Here is a 25,695-nt window from a genome sequence, read left to right on the forward strand (position 1 = left end):
CGTTGTTTTCTCCTCCAGATTGTTCATCCAGCCTGTCCTATCCAGACAGGCCTGCGGAGACAACATGCATAAAAACAAGACAGAGCAAAACCATGTCGGGGGTATAAGTAGAGAGAAAATGTTTTGAGAAACGATGTACAAATGCGCTTTACACAACGGATGTGTATATGGATTGGGATAACAGTTGTATGAGCCCCTAATAAAATGTTAAAAATAAATAAATAAAATAAAATAATAAAAGTGCTGAAAAACTCTGCTCATACACAAGTATATACGGTAGTTAAATGTCCTTTGATCCTGAGACTCCGTTTACTAATCCAGTTACAAAACTTCTATAACCCATTAAAAATGAGAATCTTTGCCACTGAAATGTATCTAACAACTCTGAACTGGAGCCCTGGGTGTTGAAAGTGCTAAAATGCTTTACTATTAACTACACAGTTGGCAGTTTGACCTCACCCAGAAACATCTGGGAAGAAATGCCTAGCGATTTGCTTCTGAAAGGCCAGCGTCCTGGGGAACTTAGGAGTTCCCTTCGACTCTGCACTGAGTCAGGTGGGCTGGACGGCTACTGACCACTGGTTGGATCTGGCAAAGATGTCTGGCTCACAGAATACTATTCAGGAATAGTATTTCCCAAACCTGATTTTCCTCCATTAATTAAGCACTGCTCATTTAAAAATTGTAAGTTCTGTCTCTTCAATCAATATTGCACCACTGGTCTGTCAGTTTGTCATACTGCGGTGGCCTGTATACTGCTGGGAAGCAGGAAGCTCCGTCACCAGTATTTTCAAATAGCAGCAGGTCTGCTCAGAGTGAGAACAGACTGAAGAAGGGACAGGCTGTCCACTTGGTAGCAATGAGCTACAGACAGCATGAGAACATGGTCAAGCCCTGGAAGCCTCATGAACAGCAGCAGGGCACTGCCAGGGAGCCCCTCGGGTCAGAAGGCACTCAAAACACGACTGAGGGAGAGCTGCCTTCTCAAAGCGGCATCCACCATAAAGACACAGATGGAGGAAAGCCTTTGGGACCTTCAGTTGCGGCTGGGGTATGATTCAAAATGAGAAGAAACAGCTGTCGAGCCTGTAAAGTATGAAGTATGAGTCTGAAAACCTGTAACTCATCAACAACGAAGCAATGCATAAAGAAGATCTGTCATAGGCCGTTAGTGAGCTGAAATGGACTGGTATTAGCCATTTTCAAGCAGAAAACCGTATGGTTTACTAGGCTGGCAATGACAGATTCAAGAGGAATGGTGTCGCTTAAAAAGATTCTGAAACTTGGTCCTAATCGCAGAGTAGCTATGGAAAATGGTAGAAATTATGAAGTCAAAGAGCTGAATAGAAAATTCCACAGGGCGGCCCAAAACAAAAAAAATCATATCAATGGGAATGAGGTGGAGGGCAGAGTAGAGACCCAAAGCCCATCTGTAGGACATCCCCTTGCAGAAGGGTCACAAGGAAGGGATGAGCCAGTCAGGGTGCAGTACAGCAACCATGAAACATACAACGTTCCTCTAGTACTTTAATGCACACCCCCACCCAACTATCATGACCCCAATTCTACCTTACAAATCTGGCTAGAACAGGGCATGACACTGGTACAGATAAGAGCTCGCAACACAGGGAATCCAGGACAGATAAACCCCTCAGGACCAATAAAGAGAGTAGCAATACCAGGAGGGTAAAAGAAAGGTGCGGGGAGAGAGGGGGAACAGATCACAATGATCTATATATAACCCCCTCCCAGAGGGATGGACAACAGACAAGTGGGTGAAGAGAGATAGCGGTCAGTGTAAGACATGGGAAAAAAAAAAAAAAACCTATCAAGGGTTCACGGGGTGGGGGGGAGTAGAAAATGAGGTGATATCAAGGGCTCAAGTAGAAAGAAAATGTTTTAAAAATTATGGCAACATATGTACAGATGTGCTTGACACAATGGATGTATGGATTGTGTGCTTAGAGCCCCCAATAAAATGATTAAAAAACAGAAAGAAAAGGTCATCGGGCAATTCCAGAAGACAAAGTCAAATATTACAATGAAATGTGCAGAAACCTAGAGTTAGAAAACTCAAAAGAAAGAACATGTTCAGATCTTCTACTGAAAGAACTCAAGGAAAAATATCCAAGCCTCATGTTGCAATATTGAAAGATTCTATGGGCAACATATTGAACAACGTAGGAAGCATCGAAAGATGTTAATACAGTGCTGCTGTACCAAAAAGAACTAGTCAACATTCAGCCAAATCAAAAGTTAGCATATGAGCAAAAACATGTGCCAAAAACAAGGCTCCAAAAGTTGATGGAATGCCAATTAGAATGTCTCAACAGGCTGATGAAGCACTGCAAGCTCTCACCTGTCTGTGCCAAGACATCTGGAAGGCAGCTCCTAGACCAACTGACTGCAAGAGGCCCATATCTGTACTCAGGTCAAACAAAAGTGACCTAACAGAATGCGCAAATTATAGTACAGTATCACTAGTGTCGCAAGCAAGTAAAATTTTGCTGAAGACCATTCAAAAATAGTAGTAGCAGTACACTGACAGGGAGCTGCCAGAAATCCAGGTTAGATTCAGAAGGGGACATGGAACAAGGCATATCACTGCTGTCACATGATTTCTGGCTAAAAGAAGAGAGCACCACAAACATGTTTTATGGACTATGCAAAGGCATTGGATTGTGTGGACCACAACAAACTACGAATAGTCTAAGAATGAGAATTCCCTAATATTTCACTGTGCTACTGGGGAACCTAGAAATGGATCACGAGGCAATTGTGCGAACAGTAGAGGTAATACTGCATGGTTTAAAATCAAGAAAGGTGTGTGGCAGGGTTGTATCCCCCCACCATACTTACTGAATCCGTATACTGAGCAAACCGTGCAAGAAGCTAGAGTACAGGAAGAATGCAGCACCAGGATTGGAGGAAGGCTTATTAACAACCGGTCATACGCAAGCGACACATCCTTGCTTGCTGACAGTGAGGGAGACTCGAAGCCCTTGCTGATGGTGATTAAGACCATGGACTGCAGCCTTCAGTGTGGATTACAATTCAATGTAAAGTAACATCAGGGTAAACAGAAAGAATAAAGTGTCAAGGATTTCATCTTGCTTGCATCAGTGCTCATGGAAGCAGCAGTCAGGAGATCAAACAGTGCACTGCATTGGGTGAATCTGCTACACAAGACCTCTTTAAAGTGTTTGTGGTGGTTACATAGTCTGTTGTCAACTTGAAACTTTTAAGAGTAAAAGGGGGGTAGTTTAGCCTGTCAATCAGGTCCCAGCTTGAAGAGCTCATTTGGAGGTGCTACGGAGATGAATAGCTTGCTGGAGGCGGGACACACTCACTCCCTGCGAGACATTCCTGCTGACAAGACACATGGACCTATGCTAGAGCCCTGGAGCTGAAGGAGCCACATGGAGACCCCTGCCAGAGCTGAGATGCTTCCACTGCCACTGGATCCACAAGACGTTCCACCTACTGGCCTGTGATGTTCCTGCATTCAGTGTCATTGCATGTTTTGCGTGAGTCTGAAAAGGAATTTATAGATTGGTGTTGGACATCTGGGCTAATATCAGACTTGAGAGCTTGATCTGGACTGGCCTGAATCTTTTCTCAATACACAATTGCTCTTTTATCTAAAGCTCTTTCTTATACACACACAAGTCTCCCTGTATTTGTTTCTCTAGTCTACCCAGACTAACACAGTGCTGAAATACAAGGATGTTACTTTGAGGACATGACCCAAGCCACAGTATCTTCTAGTGCCTCATGTGCACGTGGACAATGAGGAAGCAAGACTGAAGATGAACTGATGCATGTGAATTACAGCATCGACTAACAAAGTACCACCACAGACAGTCAAAAGAACAAACAAATCCGTCTTGGACGAAGTGCAGCCGGAATGTTCCTTAGAAGCAAAGGTGACAAAGGCTTCATATCTCATATACTTTGTACATATTATCAGGAAAGACCAGTCCCTGAAGGAGGACATCATGCTAGTTAAGTAGAACTCACTGCCTTCGAGTCAGCTGACTCTCATCGACCCTACAGGACAGGGTAGAACTGCCCTTGTGGATTTCCAAGGTAATATGTCTTTATAGGAGTAGAAAGTCCTATTTATCTCTCATAGAGCAGCTGGTGGTTTCAAACTGCTGACCTTGTGATTAGTAGCCTAACTCTTAACCACTATATTACCAGGGCTTCTTTACTGGTAAAGTCGAGGGGCAGCGAACTCGAGGAAGACCCATAATGGATCCAAACAACACCAACTCAAAAGAACCTAACAAAACCCAGTAAAAGTTAATTTGTAATTAATTCACATTTTTAACACAAGGAAAACTTAAGAACATAGGGGAAAGCCATACAAAAAAAGGATTTTCCACAGTAATACTGAAGCTTTCAAATTTCTCATGGCAGCAAACACTGAAAGACTTGTGATAAAGACAGTATTGATTCACAACAAGGCAAAACAAAATGCATTAATGAGTTCATGATAAACAGTAATCCCATATCGTGAATTGATTCTTCTTACTAAATACAAACTAAGGTTTCTGGACACTAAACGAAGCCTAAGAAGAAAGTAATGATTACTAGCAAACACTCTTGTGTTTGCCACTTCTCCCACCACATTCTTTCCCTTGTTCTTTTCCTGAGATCCAGTTCATTCTAGATCTCGATAGCCTTCCTCTAACAGAACTCTGCCCTGAACTGAAACTGAGGGCAAGTCTCTATACCTCAATACAGTAGACCTACTAGAAGGGGAGAGACAGGCTTAAAATGTATGTTAATTTATATAACATACTAAATTACATGGGCTCGCTCTCTAAGTACACAAAGCTTTCAAAATGCAACAACTATTTTCTTCTGATTGAACTTCCCCATATTTTGAAAACTGCTGAATTATGTGCAAACATTATGTGCAAATTCAAAACTGTATTTAAGAGATATATTAACTATCTCCAGTCCTTTGTATTTATAACATAAAGCATTTTAAACAAGTTTTAAGAGTATATTTTTGGAGAAACACTTTGCCTATTCTTTTTAAACATCTTGAGAGATTAAACACTGATCAATCATTAAAACCTATTCTTTTCATTAGATACAAAACAGAAAATATACTTACTGTTACTTTCTGACTTGCATTATCACCATGGATTGTGAGAAACGGGTTAGTGGAAGCCGTGTGAAGTGGTGGTGCCTGAGTACCTGCAAGCAGGTTGTTTATTGGTATCTGGGTCGGTCCAGGGATCTGTATTTGCTGCAGTTCAGGTTGGTGGTGCTGCTGGTGGTGGTGGTGTTGCATCAGTTGATACAGAAGGGCCTGATGTTGCTCCTTAGCAAGGAAAAACACCACAGGAGGGGAAATGAGTTCCCAACAACAAACTGAGGCCCGCCTTTCCCTCTTTCAAAACTAGAGATTTAAATGGTTGTCACATACATGCTGAGGCAAAAAACATGAATCTAGGGAACCACTGCTGAACTAGAGAGCCACCATCTATGATAGAAGGCCAATATCATCAGTAATATTACTATCTACGCATACCAAACATAACGTATTTCTGTATGTCGGTTCCAACTCGTAGCAACCCTGTAAAACCACTAGCATCGCCCCACAGGGCTTCCAAGGCTGCCCTATCCTCCCATGTAGGCTGGCGAGTTCACACCGCAGACTGTGTGGCTCACAGCTATGCACGTGACCTTTGTGCTCACAGGGTTCCAACCAAATGAAGAAGACCTCCGTTCTAATGAGGGCTCCATGATAAAGGGAACAGCAGCTTAGATTTTAAGTCATACTCTATCTGGACTTGATCTTAGCATGTGCCTAAGTCAGAGCCTTCCCTTACTACTATTCAGATTGAAACAGCGTGCTCTCCTGACACCGCTATCACAAGACTACTCTTTAAAACAAGCATTTCTTTCACCGAAAACTTTTTCTTGGAGATTTATTATTTTCCAGACACTGGAGTTTGGGTGCTTGAATCGTGTGTGTGTGTGTGTGTGTGTGTGTGTGTGTGTGTGTGTGAATGTGTGTGTGTGTGTGTGTGAGTGTGCGTGCTTCATTTCATGGAAGGGAGGAGACAAATTAAAATGTTAGAAGGTGACAAATGCTACAGGTAAAGGAGTCGGTGCAAAAAGGTCCATGGAATAGGATTCAGTATGAACAAAGGAATCGCGAGAAGTGAAAGAATGTAGAACTCACTGTGGAAGGCCTTGGCTGCCTTGGCTCTGTTGGTGCTATTGTGTTATACAGTTGATTTCAATTTCTAGCACCCCACGTGACAGAGTAGAACTGCCCCCTAAGCCTTCCAGAGTACAATCTTTACAGGTTCAGATCACCAGGCCTTTTTTCAGGGAAGCTGCTGGGGGAGTCTGAACCACTAACGTTTCTGTGAGCAGCCAAGCACTTGGCACTGTGCTACCATGGCTGAAATCAGCAACGAGTGGAAATTTTGGAGGAAAAAGTAAAGGCTGACTTGAGCAGTTGGAAGGAGGGAGTTGCTACCAACTGAGATGAGGAAAAGTGAGTGGAGCAGGTTGTAGTGAGAGCCTACCTCAATTCAAATTGGGGCCCAAGTGGCGCCGTCAAGTAAGCACTGGGTTGCTAACCACAAAGTCAGTGCTTGAAATTCACTAGGTGTTCCTTGGGAGAAAGTTGAGGCTACCTGCTCCCCTAAAGATTTACAGCCTCTGGTCTCTCTGAGTGGGAATCAAGCCACTGGCGGTGAATGGTTATGAATGATAGATGATTGAGGTTATGTTTGATATACCTCTTAAGATATTCATTATCAAGTAGGTGGTTAGAAATTGGAATTTTAAGTTCAAGAGAGAAGGCTGCCCTGAAGATGTAAATCTGGATGTCAGCATCGCCACAGGTGGTATTCAGCCCTATAATGCCGAGCGCAACGTTTCTGTAACATTTAATTAAAACGTATCTGGCACCGAAAATACAAAGCTTTTGGAGCCGACAAAGATGTCTACGAAATCGTCACACTTTACTAGTACAAAAGCATACCGCTAGTCACGCATTTTAGTGGCGAAATGCTTAAACAGCAGCACGTTTTGACTGATTGTGCGTTTGAGGTTGAGTGATCGTTGGCATTCAGTGCATTTTACGATAATTTCCAATCTAGTAAAGTTTTAGTGTTGATATTTTCTGTATGTATTCATAAAACTAGCTTTTATGTCAAAGGTGTAATACTCATAAAAATTATATTTATAATATATTTCTGCTTTATCAAAACGTAATGACTTCGTTATGTTCATCTTTTGAAACGACGGTGACATAAATTATCACAGCATGGATTGTGATTTGTTTTATGGAAAATGGCAAATTTATGACCTACATGGAAGCGGTACAGACTCAGACAAGGAACCAGATGCTAATATGCAAGAAACTGGTAAATAAACTGTATTATATTTAAAATTTTTGATTTTACAATATAAAAATTTAATTACATTGCTATTCAAACTATTTTGATAACAATATTTATTTTTTCCCATGATAGGAAGTGAATATACACCCAATTATTATGATTTGGATGAATTAGAAGACCTCGTAGTTAGTAATGATAATACTAATGAAGATGAGTTAGAAACTTCAGTTGTTGAAGTTAAAGAATCAATTCCAATAACTACAAGTTCAAAGACATCTACATCAAAAAATCGAAGAATTCCCCTTTGGCGGCACATTTCTGGAGACGGTACAGATGGACCTATGCCTGAATGGTTAGGACAATAGATTCTTCTGGGCTAGTAAAATGTCCCGTTGAATATTGTAGACATTTTTTCTCGAAGGATATCATTACTCATACTGTTGACCAATCAACTCTGTGCAATCCAGCAACATCCCAATAAACCTCTTGCACCGAGTAGCCAGGAACTTGAGCGATTTTTGGGGTACACTGCTTGCTATGTCAATGGTGAAGCTATCAAATTCACGTTTATATTGGAAGAGCAAACTAAACTACCCTACTGTAGTTGAAGTGATAAGTAGAGATAGATGGGAAGATAAAAAGTCCAAGATTCACTTCCATGATAATCCCCATAGTCTGCATGAGTTCAAAATGAGCATCGCTCTTCTTCTGGAAGGAAAAAGTAAGAGACCGACAGAAAGAGGCCGCCCTTCTACTGGCGTGCGCTACCGATGCTGAGTTTGCTACAGAAAGAGACGAGGTCTTGCCACCCAAGCATTCCTGGGAGAGACAACATCTGGATGGTCCTCACCATCACCCTGATGTCGCAAACACAGGAAGACGCAAAAATGTACACTGCAAGAGGGCACCGATATTTTTCGGCAGCAAATGCAAAGTTCATCTTTGTATCACAAAAGAAAAAACTTGTTTCGTTCAATTTCACATTAACTAAAATTATAAAGAAATACATTTTGTATTATATTTTATAAATAAGTTTTCAGTTTGTTTTTTTATTAAATAATAAAAGAAGAAGAAAAATAATATATAAATGAAGGTGCATTTTTTATTCTTGCATTATAAATCCATGGACGAATGTGACGATTTGTATACATTTTAAAAACATTGCAAATTTTATATTTTTAAAATTTTGGTTCTTATATATATTGATAACTATGAAAGTAAAGAATGAAAACCAAAAAAAATTTTTTTCCTGAAATTAAAAATTCAGGCGTTACAGGGTTAAAGCCGTGAGACTGGAGAGTTCACTGAGCATTAGAGTATTCTAAATTCAGGAAATGAAGGAGAAGAGGAAGAATCAAAAGTAGATGAAAATGTCGAAATCAAAATAGACCAGTAATTAACAGGAAAACCAAGAAAATGTATGTATTCCAAAGCAATGGATTTGGGTAATAATTCACCTCATACAAAAATAAGAATAGAATCGTGTTTACACACAAACACACAGAATTTAAATGTTCCTAACAAGCTACCTTTACAACACTGTAAGAGAACAATGATAGTGAAAATGATGATCCAAAATAAAAACAACTATTTTCAGTTTTTGACTAAAGCAAGAAAGTAGGCAAGAATGTTATTGAAAAAATTTTAAATCAAGGCTGAAACCAAAGCCAGTGTGGTGGTGTGCTAGGGAAATGGGGCTGGAGAAACAGAACTATGTGGGTCTGGTCTCACTTTAAACGTAGGGCTAGACCACGAGGTGTCAAAGGGATCAGGTATAAGGCATCATCAGAACAAAAAAACTTACCATAGTGAATGATGGGGGGAGTGCAGAGTGGAGATCCAAAGCCCATTAGTAGGCCACTGGAGATCCCCTTGTAGAGGGGCCTCGGGGAGGAGATGAGCCAGTCAAGGTGCAATGTAGCAACAATGAAAAATACAACTTTCCTCTAGTCCCTAAATGCTTCCTCCCCGCCCCCACTATCTACCTTGCAAGTCTGGCTAAACCAGAGGATGTACACTGGTACAGATAGGAACTGGAAACACAGGGAATCCACGGAGGATGATCCCTTCAGGACCAGTGGTGTGAGTGGCGATACTGGAAGGGTAGAGGGAGAGAGTGGGTTGGAAAGAGGGAACCTCCTCCCTGGGGGACAGACAACAGAAAAGTGGGTGAAGGGAGACATTTGACAGGGCAAGATATGACAAAATAACAATTTACAAATTATCAAGGGCTCATGGGGGAGCGGGGAGGGAGGGGAAAAATGAGGACCTAATGCTGGGGGCTTAAGTGGAGAGGAAATGTTTTGAGAATGATGAGAGCAATGAATGTGCAAATGTGCTTTACACAATTGATAAAAGAAGGATTGTGATAAGAACTGTATGAGTCCCTAATAAAACGATTTAAAAAAAATGTAGGGCTAGAGAAGGTCCCAGAGCCACACCTATCCGTCCAAGTCAATGCTCTGTCCCATTCGCCAAGCGTCTCAGGCGTGGCAGAGGGAGAAGAGACAAGGGACATCTTGGAAGAGGAATCAGGCCCACATGGTCTAATGTTACAGAAATATTTTATTTGTTATTTTCCCCCAAATATGCTTCTTGAAAAAAACTCCACATATATGTAGACCTAAAGTAGTTACAACATGTGTTGTTCAAGGGTCAGCCATATCATTTTCTGTTTCAACCCTATAAAATTTAAGTATCACAGGTCTTAAATCCATTTTCCAAATGCATGTTAAATTGGAGTTAGGAAGCTGCTGCTCCAAAATCCCTGAAAATTTCAAGCACACGGAAGATCAACTTTTTACAAATTCCTTAAGAATTTGTATTAAAACAGAATTTTCACCCACATAGCATTTTCCTACTTTCCTTTCTGCTGCTGAACAACTCATATCCTTTGGAATCACGGATATGCAGTGAACTGAGGTTTGTGGTTTCAGGTGAGGGTCCACTAAATCCAGGTCCATCCCCTTCTTAGTATGCACAAAAACCTTACTTATCACTTTATAATGTTAATCTATATTGTAAGTATAAATTATGTCGTGGATTTCCGTTTACTTGGATTCACTAACAATGCCCATGGAAGCAGCCATCAAGAAATCAAAGGACATATTGTATTGTTCTGGCCAAAGCTTCTGCAAAAGACCTTTTTAAAAAATGTCACTCTTTGCTATCAAATACAAGCCACGATATTTTCAATCTCCTCATAAGGGTATGAAAACTGGACAACGAAGAAGAAAGACCAAAGAAAACCCGATGCCTCTGAACCCTGGTGCTGGTGAAAGAGACGGAGAGTTCTGCGGACTACCCGGAGAGCACACTCACGAGTCGTCTATGTGCTAAGACACTCCTGAGAAGCCAGGATGGCCAATCTTCCCTTATATATTTTGGTCATGTTTCCAAAAGGGACCGATCCCTGGAACAAGACATTACTGTGTGGGAAAGTGGAGGCTCAGAGAAAAAGAGGAAGTCTTAACTAGATGGATAGACACTGTGGTTGCAACCAGAGTTCACCTAACAACTGCTGAGCATGGTGTAGAAATGGACAGTGTTTCACTCAGTTGTATAAATGGTCACTAGGAATTGAAATCAACTCAAACACCAACATCGGATGTCACTGACTCCACAACGGAAGGGGAGCAGTTGTGAAATCCACTAACCATTCATCACATTAAGCCCATCACTTGCGGGGAAACTGGCAACCCCTTCCCTTTTTAAAACCACATGATCAGACTTTTACTTCTATGACATCAAAACTACCTTTGTCAAAACCCTCCTGACAACCAAATGCAATGGTAAATCCTTGCTTATCCACCAAAAGCAGCTGTCCCCTCCTTCTCTGACACATTGTCTACTCTTGGTTCCCAAGGCACCACTCTCGCAGCCCTCCTCTGAACCAACTGGCCAATGTCTGCTGTTCCAGTGTCCAGGGATCAGTCTCAGAACTCAATCTTCATCCTTGTAGTAATCGCATAGGTCTAAACATGATACATGCAACAATGACTCCAATTTTGTTTTCTCCAACTACATTTCATCTCTTGATCTCTGGCTTACATTATACAACTGTCTAGTCAACATTTCACTTGAGTAAGGTGACCAGATCTCCCGCTTTTGGCGGGACAGTCCAATTTTTAACAATTTGTCCCGCGTCCGGCGACATTTAAAATAAAATCCCGATTTTTGGAAAGAATGCACGACAAGCTAGGGTATACGGTTTTCAGCTGCCATGTGGCTTTTTTGCCAGCATATGCGTTTTATCAATGGTGTCTACAACAAGACACCTCAAACTAAACAAATCTATAATGGATTTTTTTCTTTTCTCTTCAAAACCAGTTTTCTATTCTAAAGGTCAGTAAAAAGTAATAAATTGTTTAGGACTTGTCTGTTTTCACAAGTCTAATAAATAGGTCTTGTCGGTTCTATCTTCAAAATTGACTTCAATTCGAAACACAGACGACTTGAAAGGAGCTTTGGTGGGTTACGTGTTGGGCTACTAACTGAAAGGTCAACAATTCAAACAATTCAAACCTACCAGCTGCTTCTGTAGGAGAAAGATGGGGCTTTCTGCTCCTGTAAAGATTTACAACCTCGGAAACCCACAGGGTTGTCTGCATCCTGTATAGTCACTATGACCCTTCCTTGGCAATGCGTTTGTGCTTTTCTGTTTGTTTGAGTTTTATATCATGCATTTTTCAAACACCACTATTCCCTATCTGGGCTAGTTCATGGGCCTCTTTTTTTCACTTCTGACCTCATCTTTTCCACTCAACATAAAGTTTACTTTAGTAGCTAAACTAATCTGTTAAGATACATAAATCTTTGCCATGTCATTCTTCTGTTCAAAACCCTACAATTAATTCTTCAGAATAATTCTGTGAAAAAAGGCGGTGCAATATGAGGCAGGATCAACAAAACATGAATTATTATTAAGAAGCAAACTGAGAAAGCATATATATGTGTGTGTGTGTGTATGTATGTATGTATATGTGTGTGTGTATATGTACATATAAAATTATGCTCACTAGTTTTGGTATGCTTGAAAATATCCATAATAAAATTTTGTAAATCACTGACAACTTTCCACCATAAAATAGAATCAAGCTTTCTTGCCACAGACAAACAGCAATTTATTGTGCCAACCTGGCCGATAAACACATGTGGGGTTAATTGAAGGTTAGAGAGATAAATGGCTCGGTGAACCTTGCCCTTCTAGTTCTCGGGTCTCTTGCTTTCTGATGGTCAGACCAGGGTGCAGCTGCCTTAGCCAGTTCCCTGCTTCAGCTTGCAAGACTCACTTCCTGCAAGACATCCCCGAGGAAAAGAATCATGGACCTACCCCGATGCAGCCCTGGATGCTGGAGCAGCTGTGTGTGTGGAGACCCCTGCCAGCGCTGAGATGCTTACACGTTCACTGACTCAGCTTTCTCCTACAGTCGGCATCATAGTGTGTGTTTTGTGAGATGGAGGACTTTGTGTATTGGTGTTGGACATCTGGGCTAATGTTGGACTTGTGGGCTTGGGCAGCACTGGGTTGGGGTGTTTTCTTGATGTGCACTTAACCTTTATATAAAACTCTCTTATACATAAGAGTTTCTGTGGATTTGTTTCTCTAAAAGTATCCAGACTAACGCAGTACATGTCACTATATTGCCTGTCTTTCCCACCAAAATGAAACAACGTGAAAATACATCCTTATGTCTTGTTTACCACTGCATCACCAGAGCCTACCATAAATAGCACTGCAGTAAATGTTTCAAACAGCATGGGGGGAAAACAAAACAGAGGATTTTTGAATTATGCATTCAATAATGTACTGGCACAAATGTGTAATCTATACACACATTATCATCTACTGTAACTTAGATCACCTGCTCCTAATAAGCATCAACTATTATCCAAAGAAAGAACTTACTGGTGTGAGCTGTTGAGAATTTAACAGCTGCTGAAACTGCTGCTGATGAAGAATTATTTGTCGTTGCTGGTCAGAAAGTAATCCTAGTCCAGAGGCACTGAAAAATGATTACAATTCTTACTTTTTAATGTATACCTTTAATGTATTTTTAAAATATAAATAAGAAAACATTTCAGTTTGAGGTGTAATAAATTGACATGCCAAGCTTTTAAACACAGCACTTTGCTTATCTCCGCAACCCAACCCCACCCCTCCAGTCAGTCAGCTAAATAAGACTTCTCATTGTCAAGGAGTTTTTCATTTTCTTTTTATTAAAGACCAAATAGACACTAAACTTTATGGGATAAAAATATTACACGTTTTAAAACTATGCATAATTTGTGTTTAATAATTCAAAGATAATCTAACTCACACTAGTAACACATTTAAAACAGTCCAAATATACTAATTGCTTTCACCTAAATTTTTTTAATGACCCCAGTTTTCAGTAAAATCAAGCACCAATAAAACGATAGCCACAAGACATACTCTGCAGGTATCCACTGCTAACCTATTTTAAATTATTTATTCTCCAATAGTATGTTTAATAACTGCAAGATGTTAATCCCTCTTATTTTAAACAAACATTCAAATGAAATTTCAATACAATGAAATATTAAGTCTCGCTCCCTAAAAATTAGAGGTAAATATTTGACCTTTATCCTACATCAGTATCTTGGGTTATATAAAGTTATGATCAAAGTACATAGCTGAATTTGAAGAAACCAATACAGTCGGCCCTCCATGTCCATGGTTCTGCATTCAACCAACCACAGATGGAAAAGTATTTGAGGAAAAACAACACAAGTGGTGTCAAAGTAACCCCTGAAAAGCTAGGAAGGAGCACAAAGTTCTATTTATACAGAATTTACACTGTATTAGGTATTATAAGTAACCTAGAAATGTTTAAAACTATTTGATAGGATGTCCCTAAGTTATATGCAAATACTACACCATTGAGATAAGGCACTTGAGCATCCACAGAGTCTGGTATTCACAGGGATACCAGAGCCAATCCTCCACGGATACCGAGGGTCAGCTGTGAGTACCAGTACGGTATTACCTTTCTTCAGAGTTAATGATACATGAGCGCAATATACAAGGGAATAAGAAAAAGTAACATTTTAAAATACAAGTCACAGACCAAGACTGAAATTTTCAGCACAGAATATAGTTAATACTTTATTTTACTGAAACTGATATAATTTTATTTCAGTTGGAATTTTTTAAGCTTTAAAAATAAATTACTCTGGGCATAATATGTTTACGTTTCTCTCCCCACCCTCCACCCCTAAAGTACATCTACAAGGAACACATCAAAATTCTCAGTGAGAAAAAAGGAAAAGCAGGTTTAATAAAACGTGAACAGCACTGGTACTACGTCACATTAAAGTACCCGAAATATACTTAAGTGTGTTTCTTACCTGTTTGTCAGTGTAGCTGGCATTGGATGTGTTGCATTAGGTGGTACAGTGGTGTGGGTGAGGGGGGCAGGGTTCTGGGCTATTGTGACAGGAGTCTGAATAACCCCATTTAAAGCTCCTACAATGCCATTGATTGCCAGTTGGTTACCTGGCAAAGCTCCAATTATTCCACCCACTCCAGGCACGGCAGCAATGGTGGATGTTCCAGTCTGCATTCCACCAGCTAGTGCCCCCACTGTCACACCAGTGACCTGTTGAACTCCACTAACTCCTGAGCTTGGCTGAGCGGGACTCTGCCCAGCAGGAGGTGGGGTAGAAAGAGCTGATGAACTGCTGGTGCTTTGTCCACTAGAAGTCAAGTCCTAATGTAAGAGAAAATAGAAATTTAACTTGTAAAGACAGCAAAACTGCTTAATAGTTTTGAACCATTTTACATAATACACTATTCTTCACAGGTAAACTACACAAGTGAAAATAGCAGCAAATTTACCTGATTTAACACAGGAATAGAATTATCAGGTAAAAAGCTGTTTCCGAGATGAGGGCTCTTACTGCTGTTCAAGGAATCAGTAGCAGGAGCTAGAATGAACAAAGATAAAAAGAACCCTGTTTACCTTGTTAAATTACATTAGACGTGAGATTAAAGGTTTATTCAAAAGTTTATGCTGAGGGAGGGTGGGTTGGAAATGGGAAACCGATTACAAGGATCTACATATGACCTCCTCCCTGGGGGACGGACAACAGAAAAGTGGGTGAAGGAAGATGTTGGACAGGGCAAGAAATGACAAAATAATAATTTATAAGTTATCAAGGGTTCATGAGGGAAGAGGGAGAGAGGAGGGAGGGGAAAAAGTGTGGAGCTGATGCCAGGGCCTTAAGTGGAAAGCAAATGTTTTGAGAATGATGAGGGCAATGAATGTACAAATGTGCTTTACACAATTGATGTATGTATGGATTGTGATAAGAGTTGTATGAACCCCTAATAAAACAATTTTTTTAAAGTTTATGCTGAAGTCTATTAAAAACACTTAAACATTAAGACATACATTTCCCAAGACCAGTTTACATAGAAAATCTTTACTGAATACAGTGCCATTATATAAACAGGAATTTCAAAATATTTTAATATATGTTACCATTAAATTATATGCCACAGAAGATTTTTTGCAACTTTCAAATTAACCTGTAACAGCTACAAATGAAGCCTTTCTACATATTCATATAGTTACTTTTCCCAGATGGTTCGCTGTGTTTTCCTTAGATACGTCGGATTTTCACCCTTACCAGTCTGCGTTGGAAATGCACGCACTGGGTGAGATGGACTCGGGTGCATGGTGATTGCTGGGAAAGGCACTGAAAGTTGTGCATTCAGTAACTGAAGGCGTTCTTTTTTGGCAGTCAGGTTTTTTATTTGTTCCTCTAATCTTCGGTTTTCAACTTGAAGTTGATGTAATGACTTCAGCATTCCTAAAACTAGCAAACATTTTTAATAAAAACAACACACACAACTAAGTATTTTAATGACAGGTGTCAATAGCTTTACAAATAAAACAAAAATGTCAAAAGGCTAAAGAAAAAAATTCTAAGTGATTATGCTTCATTCTAAAGTATATGTATATATAAATATGCTACAGTGTGTGTATATATAAATATATAAGTATAGAAGCCTAAAAAGAGAGTTTCTAAGTGTTCCTTCTGGAACTTTTATGCCACATATCACAAAACCAAACCAAACCAAAAAGTCACCCACCAGGTTCAGCTAATTTCCATTCTCAAAGAGAATGTTTTCATGTTCATCTAAATTAAAGTCTTAATTAAAAAATCAAAGTGGTTGTCAGGACTTTTACTTAAGATATTATTTAAGCAGGCAAGGGTCTCACCAATGAAAACTCCTTAGACCACAATAAAAAGCAAAGTTTCGATTCCTTGCTTGTTTTAATCTAATACCACCAGACTTCTGGTAAGAAGCCTCCAATTCCAGCAGCTAGACATGTTGATCCCCAGATCCCCCAGCAGGGGGCACTGTGTGTGCACTGCAGCCATGGCTCTCTATTTCCAGATAAAGGCTTATCATCTGTGTAGTATAGGCTCCATTTCTGTCCTGCTCCATCACCTCAAATACTGTCTCAATTCCTTCCACAACTTGGACCTCCCAACTGACACCATAGTTTGTTGCTGTTATGCCACGGTGACGGACACTTTCCAAAATGCACGCGTTAAAAAGTTGTATTTGTTTAACATGATCTTTGGGCCTTGAAAAGACAACTATCCTGGTATAAACCTACATGGTCATTTCCCAAGGATTTAACTTTTACGCCTCTTCTTCAAGATCCCACAAAGAAATCCTTAGTGTGCCCAAATGAGACGCAGTAAGACTAAGCTAACCTGTCCTCCAGCTACCAGGTTTAAAGGGTTATCCCGGCATGAATTTCCTCACAATCAGCTTTCTGTCAGGTCACCACTCATGAAAACCCAACTCAGGGCACTTGGCTCATTAACAAAAAGCAATAATAATAATATAAAGCAGCAAAAGTTGATATCCCAAAATGATGAAAGCTATCTATTTTTTACCCAAAACTAATAATACAAGGCCACTTTACTTTTTCAGCTAACCACCAACCACAGTAATCCTGTTTTGGGCATTTTTATAACTACAATGAATAAATATTGAGTAAGCATATAAATTATAACTTAATTCAATATGACCATATATATATATGATTATGTGCGTTTACAATCTAGTAATTATTCTACCTTCTCCAAAATGGAAAATCAAGGGGCAATCTGATGATATTCTCAGGAGCTCTCTCTCTCTCTCTCTCTCTTTCACACGCACGCACGCACTCTCTCTCTCTCTCCCTCCACCCTTGACCCATTTGCCTCATGAACAAGTTTCCTTCAAACAACTTATCTCATGTGTTCATAAAACTTTTAAAACTGATGTAAACAAAACATAATGGAGAAACATAAATTACTGGTATAATTATAAGCAATTATGATAACCAGTTAATATATAAACACCTTCTCCGTTCAAGGAAATGTTGGTATTTTCATGTCATTTACTCCTTAAAATAACCCCAAGACACAAGTAGAGCATTATTAGCACACAGAGTTGCACTATGAGTCAGAATTGATTTCATGGCCGTGGGTGTGGTGCTTTTTAGTACATAAAGATTAAGAAACTTGCCCAAGTTCAAACTTTTGATAAAAGGTAAAAACAATACAATTTCAAGGTAAGATTGTAAAATCTGTTCCACACTAAAGTACTAACTACATTACACTTTGCACGCTATTATAATAAAACATTTATCATCATTTCCTTACTATTCTAGATGAACACAGAACATCTTCTGCGTCCACTTGTCTCTGTCCATCCATCCAACTACACATCTTCATTTAAAGAAAAGAATACTTACTGTCGCTAGGAGTACCCTGTTCGAGTAAAAACTGCTGTCCTTCACTCCACTGCCTCTCCAAAAGCTGTTCTATACTTGCAGCTACTGGAGGCAGATTTTCCAAACTGCTGTTGCTTGGTTGATCATAGCGAATCTGTAAGCTGCTTACAGGAGATCTGTTTTAAAAAAAATTAATTCATAAGTTAAAAGGGGGGGGGGGAATTCTTTTAAGGAGGACATATTAAAGTTTCTTATCTTATATTGAATCCTTTTTCGTGTTCAAGTTTTCTAGCCTCTGCTAGAAGCATCAGATTCCAAACTTAAACACCATATTTTACCCTAAAGTTTATTAATTTTATTCTTCCTCCTCAAGGTGTAAAATTAAGGAAATAGTTGGTCATCCTAGATACAATGAAAAATCATAAACAAAGCATAATGTCAGGAATAGGTTATAAACAAACACGTAGAGAAAGTCAAGGTCAAAAGACTATTTTATTTAGTCACTGAAGAGTTCAAACATTTTGCCTTAATATCAAACATCAGAATAACAATGAGTAATTATAGGCCTGTGATGGGCATTTTCATTTACAATCAAGAAAGCCTCAAATTTAAGTAAAAACAAAATTCTAACAATTTGAAAGCAACCATCTATTATAATCCAAAAGTAGTTATTTTCTCATTAAAAATATAATTAGTACAAAAGTATTTATTTTTTTAAAAAAAGTATTTATTTAAACTTTTAATATAAATGTTTGTAAGGTATTTAAACTTTATAAGTATTTAAACTTTTGATATAAACATTTGTAAAATATCTTTCAAATAATAATTTAATCAACCCTTAGAAAACAAATACTACTTATATGAAGGTGAACGTGTAATGTTCTCTCAACTGTTTTAACTGGTCTCTCAATCTCCAAACCAAGCTCAATGCAGTCGAGTTGATCGCGGGCCCTTATAGGGCAGAGGAGAGCTGCCCCAGTGGGTTTCCAAGGCTGTAACTCTCAAAGGGGGCAGAGAGCCTCATTGTCCCTGCCTGCAGTGCAGCTGGTGGTATCAAACTGCTGACCTTGCAGTTAGCAGCTCAACACATAACCACCATGCCACCAGGGCTCCTCTTTCTGATTTCTATCTCCAAAATTACTTTAGTAAAGGGGCTTTACTGTTTCCCAGAGTGCTGTACCATTATTATTTCGCATGTATCTTCACAATTACTTACTAAGAAGTCGTTCAACATTGACTCATTGTCACTGACTCAATTCTAACTCACAGAGACTCTATAGGACAGGGTAAAATTGCCTCCGTGGGTTTCCAAGACTGTAACTCTTCACAAGAACAAAAAGCCTAGGAGGAGGGAGCGGGGAGGGAGGGGAAAAATGAGGACCTGATGCCAGGGGCTTAAGTGGAGAGGTAATGTTTTGAGAATGATGAGGGCAATGAATGTACAAATGTGCTTTACACAATTGATGTATGTATGGATTGTGATAAGAGTTGTATGAGCCCCTAATAAAACGATTGAGGGGAAAAAAAGAATAAAAAACCTCATCTTTCTCACAAGAAAAACAGCTGGTAGTTTTCACTATGCCACTTGGGTTTCTAGATTAAGTCAAGGCATGGCTTATTGGCTCAATTTCCACATGAGGAAGCAAAGTTGGAGCTTCAGTGACCCGTCCAAAGGCACACTGCAGGAATATGACAGAACTGGGACTATTACTCAGCTTTTCTAATTGTCCACTCATGGTTCTTCCCACTGCCTCCAGATTTCTTTACAAAAATTTATTTAAATAAGAAATTAAACAAATGGCTTTTAATTCCTTATGTAAACATTATGCATCACATAGGGCTGATTGGCCATTTCTGTCAAACAGCACATTCTGGAAGAATCACTGACACACTATTACATGCAAGGCTGATTTTAAATGGTAATATGAAGTTGGAAATATATGCCGAAAATAATTTAATGCCATTTATTGGGTCAAAAAGGAGTCCTGGTAGTACAATCGGCTCAGCCGTCAGCTGCTAACCAAAAGACTCAGTAGTTAGACCTCATCAGTGGCTTTGAGGAAGAAAGAATGCAGTCTGCTTCCATAAAACATTTAGTCCTGGAAACCCTGTGGGGTTCATTCAGTTCTACTCTACCTGACAGGGAGGGTGCTAGCAATCAGAACCAACTTGATGGCACACAACAACCACATTGTGTTGACTCCCCTTAACTAATTCAAATGACCACACAAGGGTAAAAGGATCTTCAAATATTTCTGAGTGAGCCTTCTGCCTATGTTTCAAGTTCAAAAGGATGGCAAAGAAATGCTGCTTTCACTAAACATATAAGCAAAATCCATTTTTTTATTATTTTGAAGTAATTACAACATCATATCACTGTGTGCTTCAGATACCATGTATCAAAAAAAATAGTTATTTAATTTCCTGCAGAGGTCAATTTAAAACAACAATACTACTTTTAGTTTAGTCAGGGGTTATGCAGGAAAAAGGCACTCTCAGACAGATGTTCCAAAAGAGACAAACTAAGAGGTCATGAGACAAACCTTTCTAATAAGCAAGGTGTTCCCGAATGCATACTCCTGAGAAGGATAAGCCACACAAACCAAACCAAGCCTACTGCGCCATGGCACCTGCCCTACAAGGCAGAGCATAACTGTTGCCTAGGGCGTCCTAAGCTATCAGTCTCTCCCAGAAGCAGGTGATGGGCTTGAACTGCCAACCTTTCCATTAGCAGTCTAATATCTAATGAACCCCTCTAACGTCATGCTTCAGGCAGAGCTCATAAAATCAGGGCACAGGGAGAAAGTAAACTAGAAGAATCTGTGAAAGTTCAAAAGTGGAATAAAGTTCATTTTAAAGTAGCCATCACGTAAGGGTTCATTCTCTTCTATGATCTGACACAGTCGTTTCTGACCACTACCACTCTAGGTTGTGCTCAGAAAAATTTAACCCTTTGCACAATTCTAGATCTAGTGGCATAGTGGTTACCCAATGGGCTGCTAACTTTCAAGGTACAAAGTTCGAAATCACCAGCCACTCTGCGAGTGAGAGATGGAGCTGTCTGCTCCCATGAAGAGTTACAGTCTCAGAAACCCATGGGGACAGGTCTACCTTGTCCTACAGCCGTGAATTTTTTATTTAGTATAGCTCTGACTAAAAGGGTACTCCTGCTGAAAGGAATACACTTCCATAACTCACAAGGGGCACATTATTGAATGCTACCTGAAATCCATTCACATAATATCTATAATCGTTTCACAAAATAATGTCATATATTTGCTATACCAGATGAGTCAAACAATTTAAAACAGTAGAAGTTTAGAGTTCTACTACACAGATGCAATTACTAAATTAGGAACCAGAGACTAAAGGGTTTTAGTTGGTTTCTGTAGCATTAAGCAATATTTTATTGAAAATAATATAGTGCCAATGGCTATGTGTACAAGTGATAAAGATAAATTGGGAAATTTCAAAAAGAATTATTTTAGTTTACAAAACTAATCATGTATATAAATGAATATTCAAAGTAATTTAGGATCCTTTTTTCTTAACTGTCTAGACATTCTTCTTAACTATACAATGCTTCTATACTTCACAAATGTGCACTTACTCTACTGATAAAAGATAAAGAAGTTTCCAAATCTCAGACTGTTTCGTTTTCCTAAACTTTGCAGTGCAAATAATGCTTGCTTACCGTGGTGAGAGACTTCCTCTGGGTGAGCTTCCCCTGCCAACAAGGCTCCGGCTATTGTCCCCAAGATCTTGATCTGCAGTGTAAATATTTCATACTGATAAAGCAACTCTCACTAGAGGTTTTAAGCTCTTGCTCTGATTTTTCCTAAACATACATTAAACTTTGCCAGTATCTGTGCATTTACTGTGAAAGTAGGAGATCTGCACTACGGGTTTAGAATTGATGAACTGTGGCATGTAAGGCGTTGTCCCTACAAGAGTTTTTTGTGGGTGCAGGAGGCCATGGATTATGTTCTGGTCTTTCAATCTTTTCAATTTTACAGCACAGCAGCGTGGTTTGCATTTGCAGTACCCTCCCCTCAGCCACTTTTAATTTCTACGGTTAAAGTAATGAATCACAGCTGTGGACAGCTAATCTGTATGCTTATCACAGCAAATCCTGATGCTTTGTATTTTTTAACACTTTGCATCCCAAGACAAGTTATAAAATACAAAACGTTTTACATAGCCCCACACACCAAGACTTAAATGACGTTATTTTTTTTTGCACCCAGGCTAAAATTATATGTTATTACAGGGATTATGAACAAAATGAGTAAAATTACTGATAACACTAATTTTCAAATTGATAAAACATGCTGTAATATAGAATTCTACTATAAAGAGAAAAAAAAGGTACATTTAAATTTTTCTTCACCTATTCCTTAAATAACCCTGCTTGAAACAAATTTGTATTTTCCCTGTAGCTCATTCCCTATTAAAATAACTCTATTTAAAAGAAAAAAGAAAAGAAAAATCACTATCTGGTCTCTCTCTCTCAAGGTTGTCCTCCCCCTCATTCTCCATCAGGTATCCTCTGACCCTCTAAGAGTAAAGACATGACCGATCCATTCTTGCAAACTGCTCGACCCATTCCTTTCCCGAGGCAGGTATGACTACTGGAACACGTCAACAGACCCTCAGGGGGAATGAAACCACGCAAATCCAGTGGCTCATCAAAACAGTACGAGAAGCAAATGCTACAAAATGTAAACGGGTAAACAGTCACAGGATGACTAAACACTATAGAAAGTCTCCAACAGGATTTTTAAAACCAAGTCCGTGTAGTACAATTCCATGAATTATGTAACTAAAGGTTTACGCTATTCACAGAAAGGTCCAGTGTTATGTTATTTTAATTGCTCAGACCTGAAAACTGGACACATCAATCACGCAAGTCACAGGAGATGTTGTTGCCTTCCTGCCTGATGGCGCTGCTAAAACATTTACATTTCAGACAGTTAAAAAAAAAAAAGCAAATTACTATTTTTGCAACACAGCATACAAATTTTACTTCTAATTGTGGTTCTTAAAAAAATCTTGTAGTAACCGCATCCCTAGATTTTTTCAACACAATGAGTCAATTTGTGTGTGGGTGTGGGTGCATTGGGGGGGCTGGAGGGTGGTGGGAAAAGGAGTTTAATTTTAATTTTAGATTTGAATCATTCTTGAAAACTTACCTGTTTGACTGTTTTCAGACTGGGCTACAAGAGTTGCCACTGATGCATTTGGATTTAACCTATTGCCATACATATGAGCTGGTGCCTGACTAAGAGAAGATCCAGACAGGGTATTTGCCTAAATGGAAAGAATGGCAAAGATAAATGAATTATGTTTAGTTATATTTTAAAATAGTAACTAGCTATTCTCAACCAAAGTCTAAAAGCAAAACCTCTAGACTTCCTGAAAAGCAAATTACATTCTTGTTTTTAGTAAAGTTACATAATACCACCTTTAAAAAAAATTTTAAAGGAGGGGAGGGTTGTTTCAAAAATATTGGCACAGAGGAGGAGTTCACTATTCTTGCTTCTCCTTTAAAAGTACCTAGGCAACACCAAAGTTCAGTGGCATGCTAACTATGTGAACATAGAACCAACTATTTAATCTTGTTAAACCATTACAAAATAAGGGCAGGTAGACAACAGATGTCTAACAAATACATCACAGGCTGGCTAAGGAGGTCAAAAGGTCTGACTTGTAGTTGTAGCATTTTAACTACAGAGCCATATTTCCACTGCTTAACTCTGTCATTAGTAAAACCTGCACACGATTTTGTTACTTCCTATTTTGATAGACTTGGAAGCCTGCTGCTTTTTCTGTTTTGTTTTGTTTTTATTTTAAAAGAAAGCAAACAGGCATCACAAGTATGTTTTCTATACAATGCAGGGCTCACCGAATCACAGCTTTGCCCTGACCCCATATAAGGCACTGTCTCTTTGGCAGGAATCCAGCTCTACTAACTGAGGAGCTCGTCCAAAGTTTGTAATTCATTCATGTTGCTAACCACAATTCTGAAGGCCTCTACTGGGATTTGTGCCAAACAAGGGAAAATGAACCCTTAAACAGATGAAGCGAAGGAGGCTGGCCAAAGTCTTGCATAATCCAGTGTAATAAAAATGCCTTCTTTGATGGGCGTGCTTTCCCTCGCTTTCCAGGAACCGCGCAGCCTGTCCAGGTGGCGGCTTAGGCGCATCTCCAGGACACCACTAGGCCCGCACAGAAGTCGCTAACGCCCGAGGTAGTTTTCAGATCTCACTGGACTGCCCTTTTGAGAGACTGCTTCTTCACGAGTGACATCAAACTTGAGCTTTTATACAATGAAGTCATTGCATAGCTACCGCAGAGCAAGAATCTTGAAAATAACTTCAAAGAACCAAAGCATTTATAATATAAAGCTGAGTAACAGCAGAACATACGGGATCTTCTGACACGTGTTAACTGCACACGAGAGACTAAGATGGCATTGTAGTTGTAATACGCAAAAATGTGACAGAAGGTAAATGGCGTTTCAGGAAAGATTCATACCCTGGCATTATATTTTGGCATTTAGCCAACTTATTATACATGAAAAATGGACTTTCATGATTAAAAGTCCCAGTGATGTCGAATCTCATCCTTGCATTCCTTGTTTCAGAGGAAATATTTTCTAATTCCACTTCAATGCCTAAATTCAACCTGTCATTTTGGGTTTCATTTGTCCTCCTGTTTAAGACATGTACACAAAGTCTGTAAGCTGACAAGAAAGTCCTGTTTAGCAGTCAATTAAACCTCAGTAGGAGAAAAATCCTAATTTCAACCTTAGATGATACTACACACCAAACATGTATGTGACCAAACTCATTAGTATTCTGACTCATAGCAACCCTACCGAACAGAGAAATGCTGCATGGGCTTTCCCAGATTGTAAAACCCTTACAGAAGTTGACTGCCTCATCTTCCTCTGACACAGCAGCTGGAGAGCGCACAACGTCAACCTCCAGGGTTAGCAGCCCAGTGCTTAACCACCTGTGGCGCCACATGTACAGTTGGCAGTGTGGGATAAATAAAAATATGAAAGGATCTTTTACCTCCAGAGAAGTCAAACATTGGAAACTTTGTATTACTTAAAATATAACTTGAAGAAACATAATTCAAACAAGTAAAATAATAAAAATAATCAGAAAGCCTTTATCAAGACTATTTAATTCTTATTTTCGACACAGTGCTAAAAAGATCAGCTAAGCACTTAAAACAAATAAAAAGAAACACTAGTTAGAAAGAGAAAGTGATATTCTGAGACATGTGGCTGCCAAAAATGGAGGAGAGTGCAAACTAGGAGTCAAGGGGGAGAACCTAAGCAGAGTGCTGCCGTGGTCCTCAGAAGCAGCACACCAAGGCACCTACCAGCCACAGTGAACGGACACCTACTCACCGCCTTCCAATCTGTCTTGCAGTCATCTGTAATACTACACTAGTTACTTTATCCTACTTTCTCTATCATCCTTGGGGCTTAGCATACTAAAGATCGAAAAGCAAAGTTACAAAGTAAGTGCTTATGC

The 25,695-nt window shown here is 39.3% G+C and overlaps 1 protein-coding gene across 6 annotated transcripts in view; it reads right to left on the reverse strand.

Moving 5' to 3' along the window:
* MLLT10 (MLLT10 histone lysine methyltransferase DOT1L cofactor) overlaps positions 1 to 25,695 on the reverse strand; it is a 252,498-nt gene that overhangs the window by 25,436 nt on the left and 201,367 nt on the right. For all 6 annotated transcript variants that reach the window (XR_006681004.1, XR_006681005.1, XR_006681003.1 and 3 more), the window contains 8 exons: positions 23,338 to 23,455; positions 21,840 to 21,912; positions 18,167 to 18,321; positions 16,035 to 16,223; positions 15,241 to 15,329; positions 14,751 to 15,112; positions 13,288 to 13,384; positions 5,129 to 5,338 (listed from right to left, as the gene is read on the reverse strand). Coding sequence is in view for 3 of the 6 variants with exons in the window: in XM_045300194.1 (XP_045156129.1) it covers positions 5,129 to 5,338; positions 13,288 to 13,384; positions 14,751 to 15,112; positions 15,241 to 15,329; positions 16,035 to 16,223; positions 18,167 to 18,321; positions 21,840 to 21,912; positions 23,338 to 23,455 (1,293 nt within the window). In the remaining 3 variants the exon portion in view is untranslated. The remainder of the gene's footprint in view (positions 1 to 5,128; positions 5,339 to 13,287; positions 13,385 to 14,750; positions 15,113 to 15,240; positions 15,330 to 16,034; positions 16,224 to 18,166; positions 18,322 to 21,839; positions 21,913 to 23,337; positions 23,456 to 25,695) is intronic.

Source organism: Echinops telfairi, unplaced genomic scaffold, assembly GCF_000313985.2.
Source record: "Echinops telfairi isolate 266 unplaced genomic scaffold, ASM31398v2 ScPeMD7_7461;HRSCAF=8499, whole genome shotgun sequence".
In the NCBI taxonomy this organism is placed as follows: domain Eukaryota; kingdom Metazoa; phylum Chordata; class Mammalia; order Afrosoricida; family Tenrecidae; genus Echinops; species Echinops telfairi.